The 16,845-nt window shown below is 36.4% G+C and overlaps 3 protein-coding genes across 7 annotated transcripts; 1 reads left to right on the top strand and 2 right to left on the bottom strand.

Annotated features, from left to right (window-relative positions):
- Nucleotides 1–67: 67 nt before the first annotated feature.
- Nucleotides 68–11,611, bottom strand: E(Pc) (Enhancer of Polycomb). 5 transcript variants are annotated; one of them, XM_076373651.1, is made up of 11 exons: nt 11,187–11,611; nt 9,528–10,158; nt 8,619–8,757; nt 8,288–8,529; nt 7,822–8,078; nt 7,599–7,734; nt 7,219–7,524; nt 6,822–6,973; nt 6,604–6,741; nt 5,558–6,526; nt 68–4,776 (listed from the first exon to the last, which is right to left on the bottom strand). In XM_076373651.1, the coding sequence occupies exons 2-11, from the start codon at nt 9,678–9,680 to the stop codon at nt 4,659–4,661; spliced, it is 2,610 nt and encodes an 869-aa protein (XP_076229766.1). In that variant the 5' UTR covers nt 9,681–10,158; nt 11,187–11,611; the 3' UTR covers nt 68–4,658. The 5 variants fall into 5 exon arrangements, with proteins under 5 accessions (XP_076229766.1, XP_076229769.1, XP_076229767.1 ...); XM_076373654.1 differs by having other exon boundaries at nt 7,219–7,521; XM_076373652.1 differs by having other exon boundaries at nt 9,528–10,104.
- Nucleotides 10,608–12,638, top strand: LOC116434577 (glyoxylate/hydroxypyruvate reductase A). Its single transcript, XM_076373656.1, has 4 exons — nt 10,608–11,235; nt 11,602–11,976; nt 12,049–12,413; nt 12,490–12,638. Exons 1-4 carry the CDS (start codon nt 11,139–11,141, stop codon nt 12,619–12,621), a joined length of 969 nt encoding a protein of 322 aa, XP_076229771.1. The 5' UTR covers nt 10,608–11,138; the 3' UTR covers nt 12,622–12,638.
- On the bottom strand, nt 12,609–14,236 carry trsn (translin). Its single transcript, XM_031976804.2, has 5 exons — nt 13,922–14,236; nt 13,502–13,601; nt 13,225–13,440; nt 13,068–13,147; nt 12,609–13,010 (listed from the first exon to the last, which is right to left on the bottom strand). Exons 1-5 carry the CDS (start codon nt 13,991–13,993, stop codon nt 12,774–12,776), a joined length of 705 nt encoding a protein of 234 aa, XP_031832664.2. The 5' UTR covers nt 13,994–14,236; the 3' UTR covers nt 12,609–12,773.
- Between the last annotated feature and the right edge of the window lie 2,609 nt (nt 14,237–16,845).

Here is a 16,845-nt window from a genome sequence, read left to right as displayed (position 1 = left end):
GTTCTACCGTATTCACAGAATAAAATACACGTATAGTAGATACACCGCATGTCGACACTCGTCGATATTATCGTAAAAGTTTTCTTAACACTCAGAACCTTTTTTTTTTTAGAGCTTCACGTTAAACATTATATCTGTAAGCTCATTCGTTCTCTGAATAAGTATTTTTTTTTTAGTTTTCTTTACACGAGAAACGTTATAGTAAGTCTCGTTCGATCGCTCTAAACAGTTGCATTGATCCGGCTTATTTCTACTTACACAATACAATTATTGTTTTTTTATCCGCGAATGCAACAAATTAGGTAAACACGAAGTCTCACGATCCAATTCGACCGAATTACAGATATATATTCGTATATATTATTATACATGCACAAGGTGTTTTTTAATACGGAAAATTCACTTCAGCAGTGAATGAAAGGCACAAAAACAATAGAAATATTATTCTATAAATATATGGCTAATTTGTTCTTATTTCGGAGTTGTATTTATTTTTCTATAAATGTTCACCTTTGTAGGAAATATTCAAAATTTCTATTAAAAAGAACGGGTTCCAATGGATCATTGTCACAATCAAGACTTTTAAATTCACAGGAAATCAATAACAAAATTAGTGTTCCTTACTTGTTACTAATAGGCATTAAATTATTATTACAATTTAAAAATGACTGTACTACGAGAACAACTGGGACTCATGTTTATATTAACATTTTCCATTACTTTTCATATACCTTGTGTGCTGCTGAAGTGGATACCACATATTAAAAAGCAACCTGGCAGATACGTTTTGTTCATTTTTCTCACTCAATCTCATCGACTAACTACATAAATCATTAAGATTCCCATAAATAATAAAACATTCTGTGAAATATTGCTAAGTAACAATAATCTGACTATCATTCGTTCACTCGTAACAGATCATTTCACTTTCTGCTCTTTATTGTATTTGTATCTTCTAAATTCTTTTTAAATAATCAGAGTAAGATCGGCCTCTGTGTCGGTGGAATTTCGTGTTTGCCAAATCAGAAAATGTAAAGCGAACTCAGTCTTTGGTTGGAGCGATCAAACCTTGAAGATTTTCCAACGTTCTGTCCTGTTTTCTGTTCTGTTCTTTTTTTTTATACTTTTATTTGTAAAGTGGCTATTGGGTCAATATTTTTAACATTAATAAATTTTATATAAAAATCCATGTACCACTATATTTCGTTTAAAGCGTTTCAACTAAAATAAACAAATGGTTTTTACAAGTACATTCTTGGAAATTTCTTTTTTCCGTACAACGTCGTCGCTCGTCTTTCTCAAAATCATATTTGGCGGAAGAGCGGGTGCCTCTCTCCTCGAGCGGATAATTCGGTAATACATTATGGAACGGAACGAAAATGAACATAAAACAGTCGCGACGTGTTAGCGAAACGTATTGAACGCAGATAATCCGACGGGAACGACGGTCGTCGCCGAACGACAAAAGAAAAGAAGTTCCTTCACGCACAACAGTGAATTTGAGAATAACGAGAGAAACAATCAGATGTCTAAAGTTATGTACAAATGTGGCAGAAATTAGATTTCACAAAATTTCATATAATATACAGGCGAGTGAAGTTCTTAACAAAATAATAAGTCCTATCCAGGATAAAATTTTCTTTATTACTCCTCCTCCTCTAAAATCGTCCCGAATTCATAAATTTTTTTTCCATTACACATCGCTGTGTGCGCCTACCACAACAACATTAATTACAGTTACTTTTTTTTATTTTCCGTTAATTACCTAAAAGTAAGAGATACAATAAGCGTAATTATTTTTATATGTACAATATATCTTTTTTTGTTTGTTTCTTATTATGATTTCATGAAGTCTCCCTAGAATTTGCAACATTTGCACCATTATGTTCTTTCTTTTTCTTTCTTGTTCTCTCTTCTCTCTCTCTCTCTCCCTCTCACACGCATGCATACACCCATGCACCCATACACCCCACCGCACACGCACACACGCATACACACATGCACACACTCTTTTTCTCTTTTTCTTTCTTTCCTTCTTTCACTCTCGTGTTTTTGTCTCATCTCGCGTTACGGCTCACGAAAGAACATTCTTATTGCATGCTTGAACAAAATTTCTGTGCCTCAAGCTTGGAAAATCAACGACTATCTGATAAAAACACTGCCACGGCTATTTTGCAATACAATTAAATTAGAAACCTTGACAATCGAACAGTAAGAATATTAATCTCGATCAGTGCCTACGTATTTCAAATATACTATATGAGGAACGAATGATATCCCGTCTTTGTTTTTTTTTTAAAAAAATGACAATACAAATCACGTAACAGATGTACCCTTGAATTTTATCATTTTTATATTCATCGCATGCATCGTTTTCGTCTCAGCCACACAGAAGTATGAAAAGTATGATTGTGCTAAGAAAACCATTTTCCATGTTTTTTAAGAACCTGTTGATCGTTTCTTTGCCGTTACTTTGTTGAATTTCGAATGAGGACATACGCTGAATATTGTCGGTTTTCATGTAACTTTTGTTCGTTTTTTATGTTGTTTAACGTTTCATTTCGATGAAATTGCAATTGAAAACAGGAGACGATAATATATATGTATATATATAGAAAGACTAAGAGGAAGAGAATAAACGCGCGCGAGAACGAGCGCAGTTTCGATAACTATTCGCATGTCGGTCTTGTGTTTCCTAGAAGAATACAAATTTTATCGACGAAAATTATATAGCGAAGCGTATGGATTATGCATGAGTAAATGTCAAGTCTTTATAATTTCATTTTCCACGTAGCTGTATCGGTAAACCATGAAAAATCTATTCATCTACGATAAATCGTAGAATAACATAACAAAACGAGTGGTAATTTTTTCTTTTTTAATAGCAAATAACGCTACTTTTTAATCAATGTCTGCCTGATCATTTGAAGCTTCAATTCTTGAAGCTTGAACAGTTTTGATTGTTGTTATAATATTTGTAGCATTTGTCCAATGGTTTTCTTTTCCTCTGGTAATGAGTTCTATTGGTGCGAATAAAAATATTTAAGTAAATTCTTTGACGAAACAAGACAAAGAAAACTAATGATACATTCGTTCGTGGCGCGTTGGTTACTTATAGAACATTAAGAGTATACTTTGAAGCCAATTAGGAAATATAATGACATTCCTCCATGCATTGTATGGTAAATAAATCCATCGATTATTATCTTTACTTCCATAGCTCGCAATTACTAAAGTGAAAGACATGGGAATATTTCCATATTCCTTGTAAATATTACAAATCCTAATGTAGTGTCACGAACTCGTCACTTTATGATACTAGGACGTCTATGGTACAAGCTTCCCAAACGCAACATTAGGATCTAAATTTATATGCTACAGTCTCATACGAGGGATGATTCAATGCACGTTAATAGCACAGAAATGCATGGTTCAGCGATCAATGAAATAATCAAAACGTTCTGTATTCATCGAGTAACTTTAATGCTAATTCAAGGATAATTATTGTTAACAATAGTTTCATTATTTCACAGCCTGGAAGCCTTCAACGTATTACTACTTTATAAAGAAATAAACTGAATAATATCTTATCATATATTAAACCGAATCTATGTACAGTGTTGAAATAATCATACGAGTTTACGATAAGTCAAATCACTCTATTCTGTGTTCGCTGAAATGAGCAATATATAATGTAATTATTAAAGGTATCTATAAAAGATTTACTATACAGTTCTCGTAGGAAGTAGTTATATCTCTGACGTGTATCGTTTCCTTTTAAATAAAATTTACAATCATAAACGCACACATAAAAGCATCACTTTGAAAAACGTAGACTTCATATTGCAAAGGCGAATTATCATCTAAAATTAACTTTTTACAAAATTTAAATGGTACGCGTTCGTTATTACTTATTGCCAGATCTTCTTCATGAATTATATGAAAATTTCAAAAATTACAAAAAGAAGAGATGTCTCAAGCGCGAATATCTCTGTGCAATATTTTCACGATAAAATAATTAATGCTGTGTCTGAGAAAGCTTGTTGTATGATTGCAATAACTGCATCACAGATACTTTAGCAGTACTTGCATGTATGAGTAGAAAAAAAATGACAAAGAAGTGCTGTCAATGTTTCGATATCTCAGAATGAGGCTATTAATTTGTCAAACGTAAAAGTGTAGTATTCATCTGTTACTAATTTCTACACGAATAATTTCCACCGAGGAAAAAATGGAAAAGAACGTAAGCCAGGAATTACTGTCACTGTAATGCATTTAAAAAAATAAATTGTCTTATACTTTCGTTTTTTTTTCTGTTGTTGTAAACATTCAGCGAAATACTGTGTTTGCATTGAGTAATTGCAGTTGTTCAATGAGCAAGGAAATGACCGACTTAGAAAAGTGAATTAGTGCACGATCTTTTTTTTCTGTTCGAAATTAACTTAGTACTTGCAACGGAATCGATACTATTCTCTCTTTATCGCCACAACAGGCAACTGATCAGAGCATTTCTGCAATTGGGTCTAGCCGTACCGCATTTCGTATTTAACGAGCCCGTAGTGCATGTCCAGGCCCGGAATCAGGCAGACATAGGCAAGGTAAATTTAGCGAAGCCCCCAGTGACGTATTGGCGGCAGCAGGGGTGCTGATAGCAGGCATCATGTCACTTCCATTGCTAATGAATTTGTTTTGTTTGCCCGTACAAGCTGCTGCTGCTGCGGTTTACCATCACAAGCTGCAGTTTCCACTCCATCCACCTCCATATCCAAACTTTCACTATAATCAAACACGTAACTGTTACTAACAAATATTGTAAAAGAGAAATAACGATCTTTTGAATGATGTCAAATACTAACTTACATTTTTCGAGTATTATTCCTATATGATAACACACTGTATACAAGTAACAAATAATCTTATTTTTGCTATGCATCACATAGAGCTGGGTAAAATATATAGGAAAAATTCAGTAAACTGAGAAGAAATAGTATTATCACTGAAGGAAATAATATTTTAATGAGTATTAACTTTTAACAAAGTTAAAAGTATTCTTCAAATAGGGTACTATGTATCTTCACATACTATTTTGGAGACTTGTTACAGCAAATAAGATATTTTATTTTGTACAGTTAATATGGTCTATTTAAAACAAAACAGAGTATTTACTATTTGCGGTAATGTTACCCAACACTGACTTAATATTCATACATTAAACATTTGCTAAATACCAAGTCATTTATTTTGGTTACTAACTTGATGTAGAAATCAAAATATATGTTGTTCTAAAATCGATACATACACAATGTGCTAATATACAGATTCATACATTGGGAATTCTGTTTTCTTCTAATCCATTTTCTATAAAAAATATAAATATAAAATAAGTTAACAATGACAGCCTCAAGTGCATATTACTCTGTGCATTTAGTGTAACTTTTCTTTTTTATTTAGCCCATATTTTCAATTAGCCAGTACAGTGAAGATATAAAACGATTTAACGTTTACTCGACATTTCAGTCTTATCATTATTGTAATTAGCGAGAACGTATACACTCACCTATTACTATTAAGCGTAATTTCCCCGGACGTTGGGATTTGTTGCGCCTGACTTTGCGTTTGTTGTTGCTGCCTCGCGAGACTCGCCAATTTGCTCTGCGCGATCAAGCCAGGTAGCAGACTGGACGGCGGATGTTTTTGCGGCAGAACTATCGTCGACTGATTATTCACCATGTGAGTGCTATTTGAAATGTTGTTAGAGTTATTTATATGAGGTAGCGGACCATTCTGATGGCCATTACCAAAGTTTGTTATCGTTCCACTACTCGTGGTACTCGCACTGAACACTCTAACCCCAGCACTACCACTGCCGCAGTTGCCGCCATTTCTATTATTTGTTGGACTAGTCAAAGACTTAGATAGAATGGAGGCAGTACTGCTATTGTTTGGCAATTGTCTGTGTTGTTGTTTAGTCTGATGATTCGATTGTGTCTCGGTAGCAGTACTGGCGCACTGCGTGGACACTGTACTCGACGTTGCCGCTTGATTGGTCGTACACGAGAAAGACGACGGGACCGTAGAACTTGTAGAAGTATTTACAACACTAGAACCACTACCACTGCACTGAGGCCGACCCTGCTGTGCCGCAGGTTGTGCAAAATAATTGCTAGGTAGCGGAGTCACAACGAAATGTGAACTGCCCAGCTCATCTGTCCGCGAGTCGCTAGAGTTATTGTCCGACAGTCCACTAACACATCCACTACCGGTGATATTCGCTATGGCAAGGTCGAAGTCCGATAGAGCGTCCACTGAGAAATAATCTGCGATATTAAACTCAGACGTGAAAGGTGGCTCGTCTCCCGCACGTTCAGGCTCCACTTCCACGCAAATGGATGTCGCCTCGGGTGGGAACGGGTACGGAAGTGGTTTCGTTTGCGATAACGTTGGCTCTACATCCGAGTCCGTATCACTACTTTCTTCACTTGGACTATGCACTGACACGGGCGGAGTCTTTGGTCGGAAATGTAACCTGCGCCATAAGTAAATATACTTATGAGTAAATCACATTGTGGTAAAGAACATTCCTTAGGCTGCCGTTCAACGTACCACTCTTTCTTGACTGGAGTTGTGGATGTGGCAGTTGTTGTATCGGAGTCCACGGGTTCTCGTTTTGGTTGATGTATCGTGAAGTCTAAAGACGACCACATATCGTCCATATCGGTCGAACAACGATCCAATATGACTCTACAAATATAAAACATCATATGTGGATTAGTAATATGTATTTTTTCTGTTTCTGTTCTTATGGTATGTATGCGCTGTACCTGCCACCCCGACCAATTCGTCGCCGCGCGAAACCAATACACCTTGGTACTGGTTTGCTGATACTGGTCAGTGCAAACCTATACTTCTTATCGGCCAAACCCCCTTCGTTTTTATCACACCAAGGCCAATTTCCAAACCCACCTGATACAGGCTGCAAAGAGAAAAGCTCTATATCTACAATCCTGAAAGAAAGAACTTTGAGACTATTTCCACACTTGAACAGAACTCATGACGATTGTCATTGACATCCATGGAGTAAAAAAGTAACATAGACCCATGTAACAACACAAAGAGTCCTAGTAGAATCAAATTTCAAATGAAAATTAGGATTACAATGTATCACCCAAAAAAATGTACAGAAGAAACGAAAATTTGCGCAAATGTAACACCACTCACTGGTAAATAAGTGCTATTTCTATTCCGTCGAAAAGCGAATTGACCCTCGTCTGCGGTGTCTTCGTCATCACGATCAGAGGGAACCGAAGGTTGAGAATGTGAATGAGATGGAAGCGGACTATCTTCGTCTGAGCTCATTAGCGGGTCCAGCCCGCTCCCAAGAACGCCAGGTCGACTTCCTCGACCACCTCCGCTACCTGTTCCACCACGTACGCCGTTGTCGTCCAAACTTCCTCCTCTGCTGTCAGTTTTATGTTTCCGCTTCTTGTACTGTCTTTTTTCTTTTCTTGGTACAACTTCGTCCTGCTTATAACGAACAACGTCGTACGCATCAGCACCGAGTAGAAATTCTATTTTCCGAATAAAAATATGATACTTACTTTACTACAAACTTTATTTGCCCAATTTTGATGAACACCAAATTGATTTGTAAACAATGGAGCAAAAGCTGGTCTTGGTGTCTTTAGCGCCGATACTTCTGCCAATATTTGTCCACTGAAGTCTTGTGCTTGGTATCTGTGCACATATTTCCAATTGTATGAAACTTAACGGTCGGTTTTGTAAAAGATAAATAATTCTAAGCAAGGAACATTCATTCCAGACCTTTTCTCGTAGACTTCAATTGTAAGATGTAAGTGTTCCCTTTTAGTCTTCTCTCTTCGCTTAACCATTTCAAGGAGAGTAACTGCTCTACTAAGATCCCTACGAAGTTTCAGCATTTTTTCATAACTAGTTTCATCGTTCTTGCGATTTTTACGTGTTTGCATTTTTTCTGTCCTACGTCTAAACGCTAAATAAGGATTATTGGCAGCTGAACCAAACCGATGCTCCGTTTTCACCGTTAATAGAAGTGGATGTTGCTGTAACAAATGAAAGAATCGGCGTAAGGAGGATTTACATAAGAAAGAATCATTAATCATTAGAATCAACGAAATTGACATGATGTTTAGTAAAATATGGACATTGTTACATTCTATTAGGGTTCCTATAAACATAACCTTAAATTTTAAAAAATAACACTCATCAAAAACAAGTTAATTTCACATATAATATAATGGCAGATTCTTACTGTCTTAAGACGTTTATTTAGCCAGTAATCAAAAACTGCAATAATTAAATCATCATCCTCTTTCAGAAGTGCTTTAGCTTCATTAAGGGTGACAACAGTTTGCCCTGAACTTTTCTCCAATCGATCCATCATTTCTTCAAATTGAAGCGGTGTTAAGTCCATTTTACGGCTTTGCACTGCAACCCACTTTTCATCTTCTGAATCCATATCATAATCCGGAATATCTTGTTCCATTGCAAATGCTTGAAAAAGAGATGCAACAATTGTTAGATTTTTGGTTCACAAAATATTATTCAGTATCATTTTAGTACTTCTCAGTTTATTTGCTTACGTTGCATATGTATGAGTTGACGAGGAAGCTTATAATCAGCTGGATATATTTTGTCATATGCTTCTGCGTCTGCCAAGTCGCTTACTTCAGGGGTAGGAATGATTAGACCCGTACATATTGCTCTTTGCAAGTGATGTTCCTACACAAAGAATCAAAACAAAATAAAAAATTTATTAGCTTTAAGTTTTGTTTTTATTTTCCCTTCTATAAAAGAGAGATACAATAAGGTAAAATATAATACAATTCCTATTAATCGAATATAACATTTACAGACATAAACATAATATTCTCCTAAAATTGATGACACAAGACAAATACATTAAGTTGTGTATTATATTTGAATTAATAGTTCAATTACTATGAACATCTTTTAAAACTAAAAGACAAAAACAATAAATAATGTTATACTACTTATCTCAAACAATATTTCAATATTTTTGTTACTTCGATAACGCATTGCCATCATTAGTACTCAACTCCAATGAAAGAAACAGAATAATCATTGTTTACACATGATCAAATGCTTAAACGAAACGAATGCTTCACAAATAAAGTTCCGCACAGAATAATACGGTACAGAAGGTCTAGGAACATCCAAGAAACAGAAAAGTTTCACATTCTTCTGCACCGAACAGCAACATTGAAGTAACATTTTTCAGGTACAGTTTAATCAAAACAAGAAGCTGACAGCTGTCAGTAACCTCTGATATCGATGCACCAATGTTCAAAGAACAAGAATCACGAGCAAAAAATCATTGGCAATTACGTTTAACATTAGAAAATTAGAAATATTTGCTCATAATAATGGTAAGCAGGCTGCCATCTGTCGGTTGTTTACGAAGATGCGCCCGAGGGTAAGATGGCGGACGGGGAAAACATGCTGGAAGAAGTCTGAACAGTTCGACTTACACATTCCTCCTCCTTTTCCATGCCGCTGGGCATTTGGGGCACAGCACGGTTAATGGCCGAGTAATCTGGCAGATCCGGCAGTTCCTCGGCCATGTAAATCGGCATGGGCTTGGAAGCGTCCAGGGCGCGGGCCCTGAACGACAGCTTGCTCATCCTGAGGCGGCTGGCTCGCGTGTTGACAACCGAGTTGGCTGGTGTCGAACCGTGAGGCCAGTCGGGTCGGCTCGGGCTTCGGGCTTGCGGAACGTGAACCTGACTGGGCCTGGCTGGGGGCCCTGCGCCCGTAATACCCGGCACAGAGAGCGGTCAGGGCCTCATCGTTCTCCGGCCATCGCGCTGGAACACGGTCACTCAGTCACCAAACGAGATATATCACTTTGAAAACATGTTTGCGTGACACGGTCCCTGCTCAAAGCCATCATGGCCGACGCACAGCCATTTAACACGTTCAGCTCGAGCAGTTCTCCGATGCGACGTGCGCCGCGCGGGAATCGGCTCGCTGCCGCCACCGGTCGGCTCACGATCGCCTATTGGACACAACGTTTTCGCCTCAGCACAAGCCCCGTTCACACGGTTTCTGACAAATAAATTCTTCATTTTAACAATTCCTGTAATCCACGTATAAAATATTCTGAAATGAAAACCATGAAAGAAATTTACTTGATTTCTGAGTTCGCGGAACACTTCTGGTTGAGTAGATTGTTTTGTAAGTTTAACTATTGAAATGTGAAGTCGCGTAACAATTGAATAGCGAGAGAATTTCAGATTGTTTCAAATTTAGCTTCTTTTCCTATCCTTCTTATGGTCGGTTATTTAATTTTATAACTGTAAATATATTTTAGTTAACTGTTGAAGTTGCTGTTTTTTTTTTCAGATGAAAAATGTTAGTTTAAAAAACGCGATGATCACGATCGACGTTTATCCTCGTTTCATTTAGCGTTTAATAGGAATAATAACATTAAAAAGAAAGCTAATTGTTGGTAAAAGTAATCAACAATATATTACGACCGCGAAATATATGTTTGCGTTCGTATTTTATAGTACTCGTAGTTTGCGCACGCGTCACAATCATGCGGACACTTTAAATTTTCAATCTGCTTACACGAACAAAAACTTTGAATAAACTGATCTTTAAATATAATCGTAATGCGTTATTTCATCCATCTTAACCATTTGACACTTTACGATATAAAGTCCATCAAACGAGCATTTAAACAAGGAAACAAATTTTCAAGTAATTATTAGCATTACAAGTTGCCGTTTAAGTTCTCCTGATCACTGTTTTTATGTATTAAACAATATTCTTTAAACGAAAGTAATACGATGTAACTAAATTACGAATACATAAATCACTGTAGGAGAGATACAAACAATAAATCGAATAATCAATTGTAAATTAGACTGTTATTGAGATGAAAGCATTCGAACCCTTGCATTCAACCAAAAATTTAGGTTAGACGTATCAGTGGAACGTGTCGAAGATAACACGGTGCAATTCGGGATTATTAACTAGCACAGATTTCAAATAAGTGAGAACGAAACAATTGCTGGATATTGTATTTGACTGTAATAATATTTCGTATAGGCTAGATCATATTCCCGCGTGTCGACATGGTGCATATCATTGCAATTCTATCCGCGATACCTAGGTTATCTTACCATCTTCGAATGCAACTTCCAAACTTAACGATATTTGACGTTGCGCCAGGTATTATTTTTGACATGCACTTTCTCTCATACCCGTGGAACACGAATTCCATCGGCTCACGAGAGCTTTCGCAGCGAGCACGTGTTGAAACGCACTAACACTACGATCTCTTATACACTGAATTTGCGCATTTCGCGTGCACAACTTGGCGGAAAACCCACCCCTTTCAAATATTTGGCGCATATTTCAAACGGGCCTTCCTCGAATGATTCATAGACTAATTTTAAAAGGTTTTCATAATGAACAATTTTAACGACGCGACTCTTTATTTTTCCTCTCGGTTACCACACTTTTGCAGTGTGCCATCGTTTTCTTTCTATTGTTATATTTCATGTTATATATTCTTCGTTCTTTTTCATGTTGAAGATAAAAGTGATACGTTATCGAAATTAAAAGACGCGGATATAATAGTCACCGATTGTGACTTGTTCTTACCATATCTGGACAAATTGCAATCTTTGAAATGGGTCCAAACTACATGGGCTGGTGTTGAAGGCTTAATTCCAAACTTAAATGATAAGAATGTTAACTATGTTGTTACACGTTTCTCTGATAACACTTTCGGCTTTGCTATGGCTGAATACGTTGTGGCTCATATTTTTAACTTTGAACGTAATCAGAAACAGCAATACGAGAATCAGAAGAATAGTCAATGGGAAAGAGACGGAGAGATTTCTAACCACAGATTGATTTGTGATCTATCTGTGGGCATTCTAGGCTTGGGAAACATTGGAAAATCTAGTAAATGATATTGTATTTTTTTTTTTTTTTTTAGCAACTCTTATACTAGGTTTAACTTCATTTTATCCATAGTTGCGCAGAAGTTAAAAGTTTTCGGAGCCACTACATGGGGCATAACAAGAACACAACTTAAAGAAAAATTGAACTATTTAGATGAGCATAGAACAATTGGATCTTTACCTGAAGTGTTAAAACAATGTGATTACATTGTTAATGTTCTGCCATCCACCCCCAATACCTTGGGTTTATTAAATGGGAATATGTTAGAGAATTGCAAAGACCGTGGAGCTGTTTTCATCAATGTAGGTCGAAGTAGTATTATTAAAGAAGTCGATTTAATAAATGCTATTCAGCAACAATGGATCTCAGGAGCAATATTGGATGTTTTTGAAAAAGAACCACTGCCAAAAGATAGTAAATTATGGACATTACCACATGTAAATGTTATATACTTTATACGGAATAAGATCTATTAATTAAACATAAGTAACTTTAATGATTATTTTCATTCAGGTTACTCTCTCACCACACATTTCTGGCGTAACTCGTCCTCAGGATGTTGCAAATTTTTTTGCTAAGAATTACCAGAAATTCGTTAAAGGTGAAGACTTGTTAAACAAAGTAAACTTACATGAAGGTTATTAATTATATTAAAATAAATAATTTTCACAATCCATAAAGCTTCGTAAGTATTAATGTAAAAATGGCTGTTTTAGTTGTTTATTATATACATTTCTATATGTATATATATATTATTAGTAGTAGTAATAATGTTATAAACTATCCTTATAAAATAGTTACTCTGTTTCTTGGCTAACTGGGTTTGGACAGGACTTTAAACCACGAATACTGAGATCATAAACTATTTCCTCCACTTTTTTAAGAGAATACTTTAGGCCATCAAAACGTTTTCTTAGAGCATCATTTTTTAAATTTAGAAGTCTGAAGCCAGCATTTAATTCATTCATGAATCGTGCAATTTCTATAGGTCTATTATAATCCCCATTTGTAACACTATTTACTGCAAATCGACTCTGAAAAAAACACATGAAATAAACAGTTATTATATTTAAAATATATATTATACATACCAATTCTTCAGCCAAGTGTAATAAACCCATTAAGTAGTTTTCCAGATCTAAGTGGAAACCATCTTCTTTGTTGTTTTTAACTATACATTAGCATAACAGAATGCAGATAAGCATTGAAACATTAAATTGAATATAAATGTAGCTTATAATCACATACCTCCCAACATCTCTGCAACAACTTCTTTTGTAACTAAAACCTTAATCTCTAAATAAATTACTAATGAAGCTAAGAAACATAATCTTTGTGTCACAAAACGCCACTGATCATGAAATCTATAATATTCATCTTTCGGTACAACTTCTGCAAGTTTTGCATAATGTTTACGCACATCTTCGAATAATTTTCTGGCTCCTGAGCAATATTGAGATACAACTGCGAAAGAAACAATAATAATTCTTTTGACTATGTAAGAATATATGAGGCATACACATACTTATATTCTCTTCCAAGTTATTTTCATTATGGATGTTCTGTAATAACATCAGAATGTCTCTGGAAGACTTTTCAAGATCTCTCACTATGATACGGATTTCCTTCAGCAAAAGAAAATGAAATATAAGTGATTTCATATATTGATTAGTGTACTTACTTACATATACAACTTTTTCAAATTCAAAATTATAATGAAAAACAAAATGAATTTTAAAACAAATTCTAACCTAAAACATACAAACGAAGGAACATGATATAAAATACTTTCGATTACTTGTAATTTCAAAACGTGTGGAAGAAATGGAAGATTTAATGTTCCAAATATATGTGCTGAGCTTATATCTTGTACAAAAGTTGTATTAAAATTGATTAATAATATTTAACATACGAGGTGTATCAATAATAAATCTTTAACACATACCTCACGTAATTTTTCTTCATTATTTACATAGTCCTGAAACGAATTGAAAAGTTCTGATATCCTTTCACCCATATTGTTTCTAATGTAACGGAGAATAACTAATTTAATAGTAAAATTATTTGCGTCAACACTTCGCCGCAAGGAATATCTTATCTGACAAATGTTTGTAAGCACGGACAACCATCAAAACAGTGATGAAATCACCGCAACATGAATGTTAATGCTATACCATAAAATTCAAGTCTAGCTATAGAACACATAATAGTAAATAATACATTTTTTATCATATTTGTACAAATAAATACATCAAGCATTAGAGAATAATTAATTATTTAACAAAATTATAAGTTAGGCGCGGAAAGTGAATGGTCGTGCCATCTATCGGGTGATAGAAGAGAATAGATGAATGGGAAGAGTCCTGCAAACTATAGTACAACAACGATATGATAGATGGGACTACCATATTAATACTATACTAATGAAATTCTATAAGAAAAAAATATTTGTTTCCCAATTTGGTTTTCTATATATTAAAATACAATTATGCTTATTAACTTGAAATTCAAATACGTAATTAAATAGACATGATTTCCATGTACTGTACCGATCGTGTAAAAAAATCGAACGTTTTGTTATGCCCTCTACGATTTAGAGAGACCAGTTTAGGAATTATATTCGATATATATCGATGGATAGGAACCTCGGGTGTGGTATTTGTTAACTAACCGACAGATGTTAATCAAATACTCCTTTAAAATAGATCTTCCAGTAATTAATAAATATACACTACGTCTATTAACATTTAACGTTCACAGACAAGAGTTCTGTTATTTTTCAATAACTACTTAACTTCCCAACATCCCAAGAAACTCAAACGTATGAAAGATTTTAAAAAATCGCTACTTCCACAGGAGAATCAAGAATATTCTTTTCAAAAATTACGACGAACAAATATTCTGCAAATTAATGCCTTCTTGAGACCAGAAAATAATATTTTTTTCCTCACGAAGCTTAACATCTCCGTCCGTAACTCCGTCCAAGCGTTTTAAGGAAAACTTGTAAATTTCCGTATTCAAAGACCGTGGAAAAATTCGACGACATTTCAACAGAAGAAACAAGAGGGGAAAACGAACCGACGAATTCTTGAATTCAAAAGGGAACGAATACACCGCTGAATGTAATATTAATTTTAAACGATCTATAGATCCTTTCACGAGGATGGAGGGGTCCCGACAGCGCTTTGAACCGGTCCGGAACAGAGTCCGTAAGCGTGCGAGCCGTAAGCTGCAAGGTCTCGCGCGGTGTATAAATAGAAACCAGTAGGTCCTGCTGTGAAGTCGAGGAAGGTGGTTGGAATTCTACAGGATGCCTCTACGTACCTCGTAGAGGATACCTCTCGGGAATCTGCGGGCGTGTCATTGATCCCGATACACGCGTTCAGCCAAGCATCCGCGAAAGAGAGAGAAAGAGAGACCGGCTTTATTGAAAAGTTCACGCCCACGTTCAAGCGGTCGCAAGAGCTGCGATCAGGTTCGCTGGGCAAATCGACGACATAAATAGCGGAAGTTCCCGAGACCGGCCGATTTTTCTGTCACCGATCTTCTCGTTCCACTCTTGAATGCTTAGAAACTCTCTGGCCACTCGAACGGACATACGAACTTCTTTAAAATAGTCTATTTGTTCAGTCCTGGAATTGCCTGTTACCTTCTATGAACCTAAAGGATCCAGCAGTCCTCAAACACGAAGGTTTCAAGCGCAATAGTATCTTTTCAGATGTACTCGAATATTTAGCAAATAGCTTAGCTAAAGTATCTAAGATCCACGGAAGTTTCAAGTATACTTACGAACCTATTGAAACCTTGGGAATTGATCTAATAAGTTTCGATTCGTTTGTTCCACTGTCATCAGAAATGCGGCGAGACACGCGACCTTGCTAGCAACCTTCGACGCCGCAGTTCGTCCATCTTCACGGTCCATCTACGATGTTCGAAGGCCTCGGCATTGTTATTTAACGTGCCGACAGGAAATCCTGCAAGTAACGACACGCTCAATTAGTTCCAGCGATTAATGTTACGGAGACAATACTGTGGCTTTTTGCGAAACTCATCTATTCCTCTCGCTGTATCACGTATCGTTTTCCGAGGGATGAAAAAGGAGACAGTTATCTCGACCACTGGCGCGTTTCTTTCTTCCTGCGACCGATAATTATCTGCATTAGTACGACGGTACCTACAATCATACTTCGATCTGTTCTCCATATACGTATCCCCATTTTCTGTTCCACTCTTTTCTTTCACGTGGGCGATACCTGTTACCAAGCATTGACGTCTCTACAATTGGAACGCCAGCCAATTCACACCTACGATCAAAAGTTCACGTGACTCGTTGATTCACTGTCACGAGGGACTAGCGAAATAATCGTAATATCGTGTATCGGATTCGATGAAAAATATTCGATTTAATTCACGATTGATAAAGTTATTATCCTGTACAGCCTCGAAAAGCCAAATCTTTGTCCGGAGAACTATGGTGCAGCGATCGATCGTTATAGACGCGTGAAAATTATTTTCTCGGGGCCTTATCATTTTGTCGAACGGTGTTCGTTCAAGTGGGAGCAAACGGATCGAGATGCTGGTCGAGGAAGAAGAAGGCTGGGCCAGGGCGACCCGTTAAGCTTGCATTCCTCCAGGCGCCAATCTTAATAAAATCCTTGTACCGTAGGCCGTCGTAAATTTTTGGTACCGTGCAACAACTCGTACGTAGTGCCGGCTCAATACGGCCTCGCGTACGAACCGTTTTATTTTTAGCATGGCGATCTTATCGGCAAAGGAAGATTGCAGCAGCCCCGGGCATCCTTTTGGAACATATTTTACAGCGGCGTCGACCGCTGCGGACTATTTGCATTTAATTTCAACGACCGATCC

Source organism: Nomia melanderi, chromosome 14 (assembly GCF_051020985.1).
Source record: "Nomia melanderi isolate GNS246 chromosome 14, iyNomMela1, whole genome shotgun sequence".
In the NCBI taxonomy this organism is placed as follows: domain Eukaryota; kingdom Metazoa; phylum Arthropoda; class Insecta; order Hymenoptera; family Halictidae; genus Nomia; species Nomia melanderi.
Note: the sequence above shows the minus strand (reverse complement) of the source record. Positions and strands in the feature narration are given on the sequence as shown.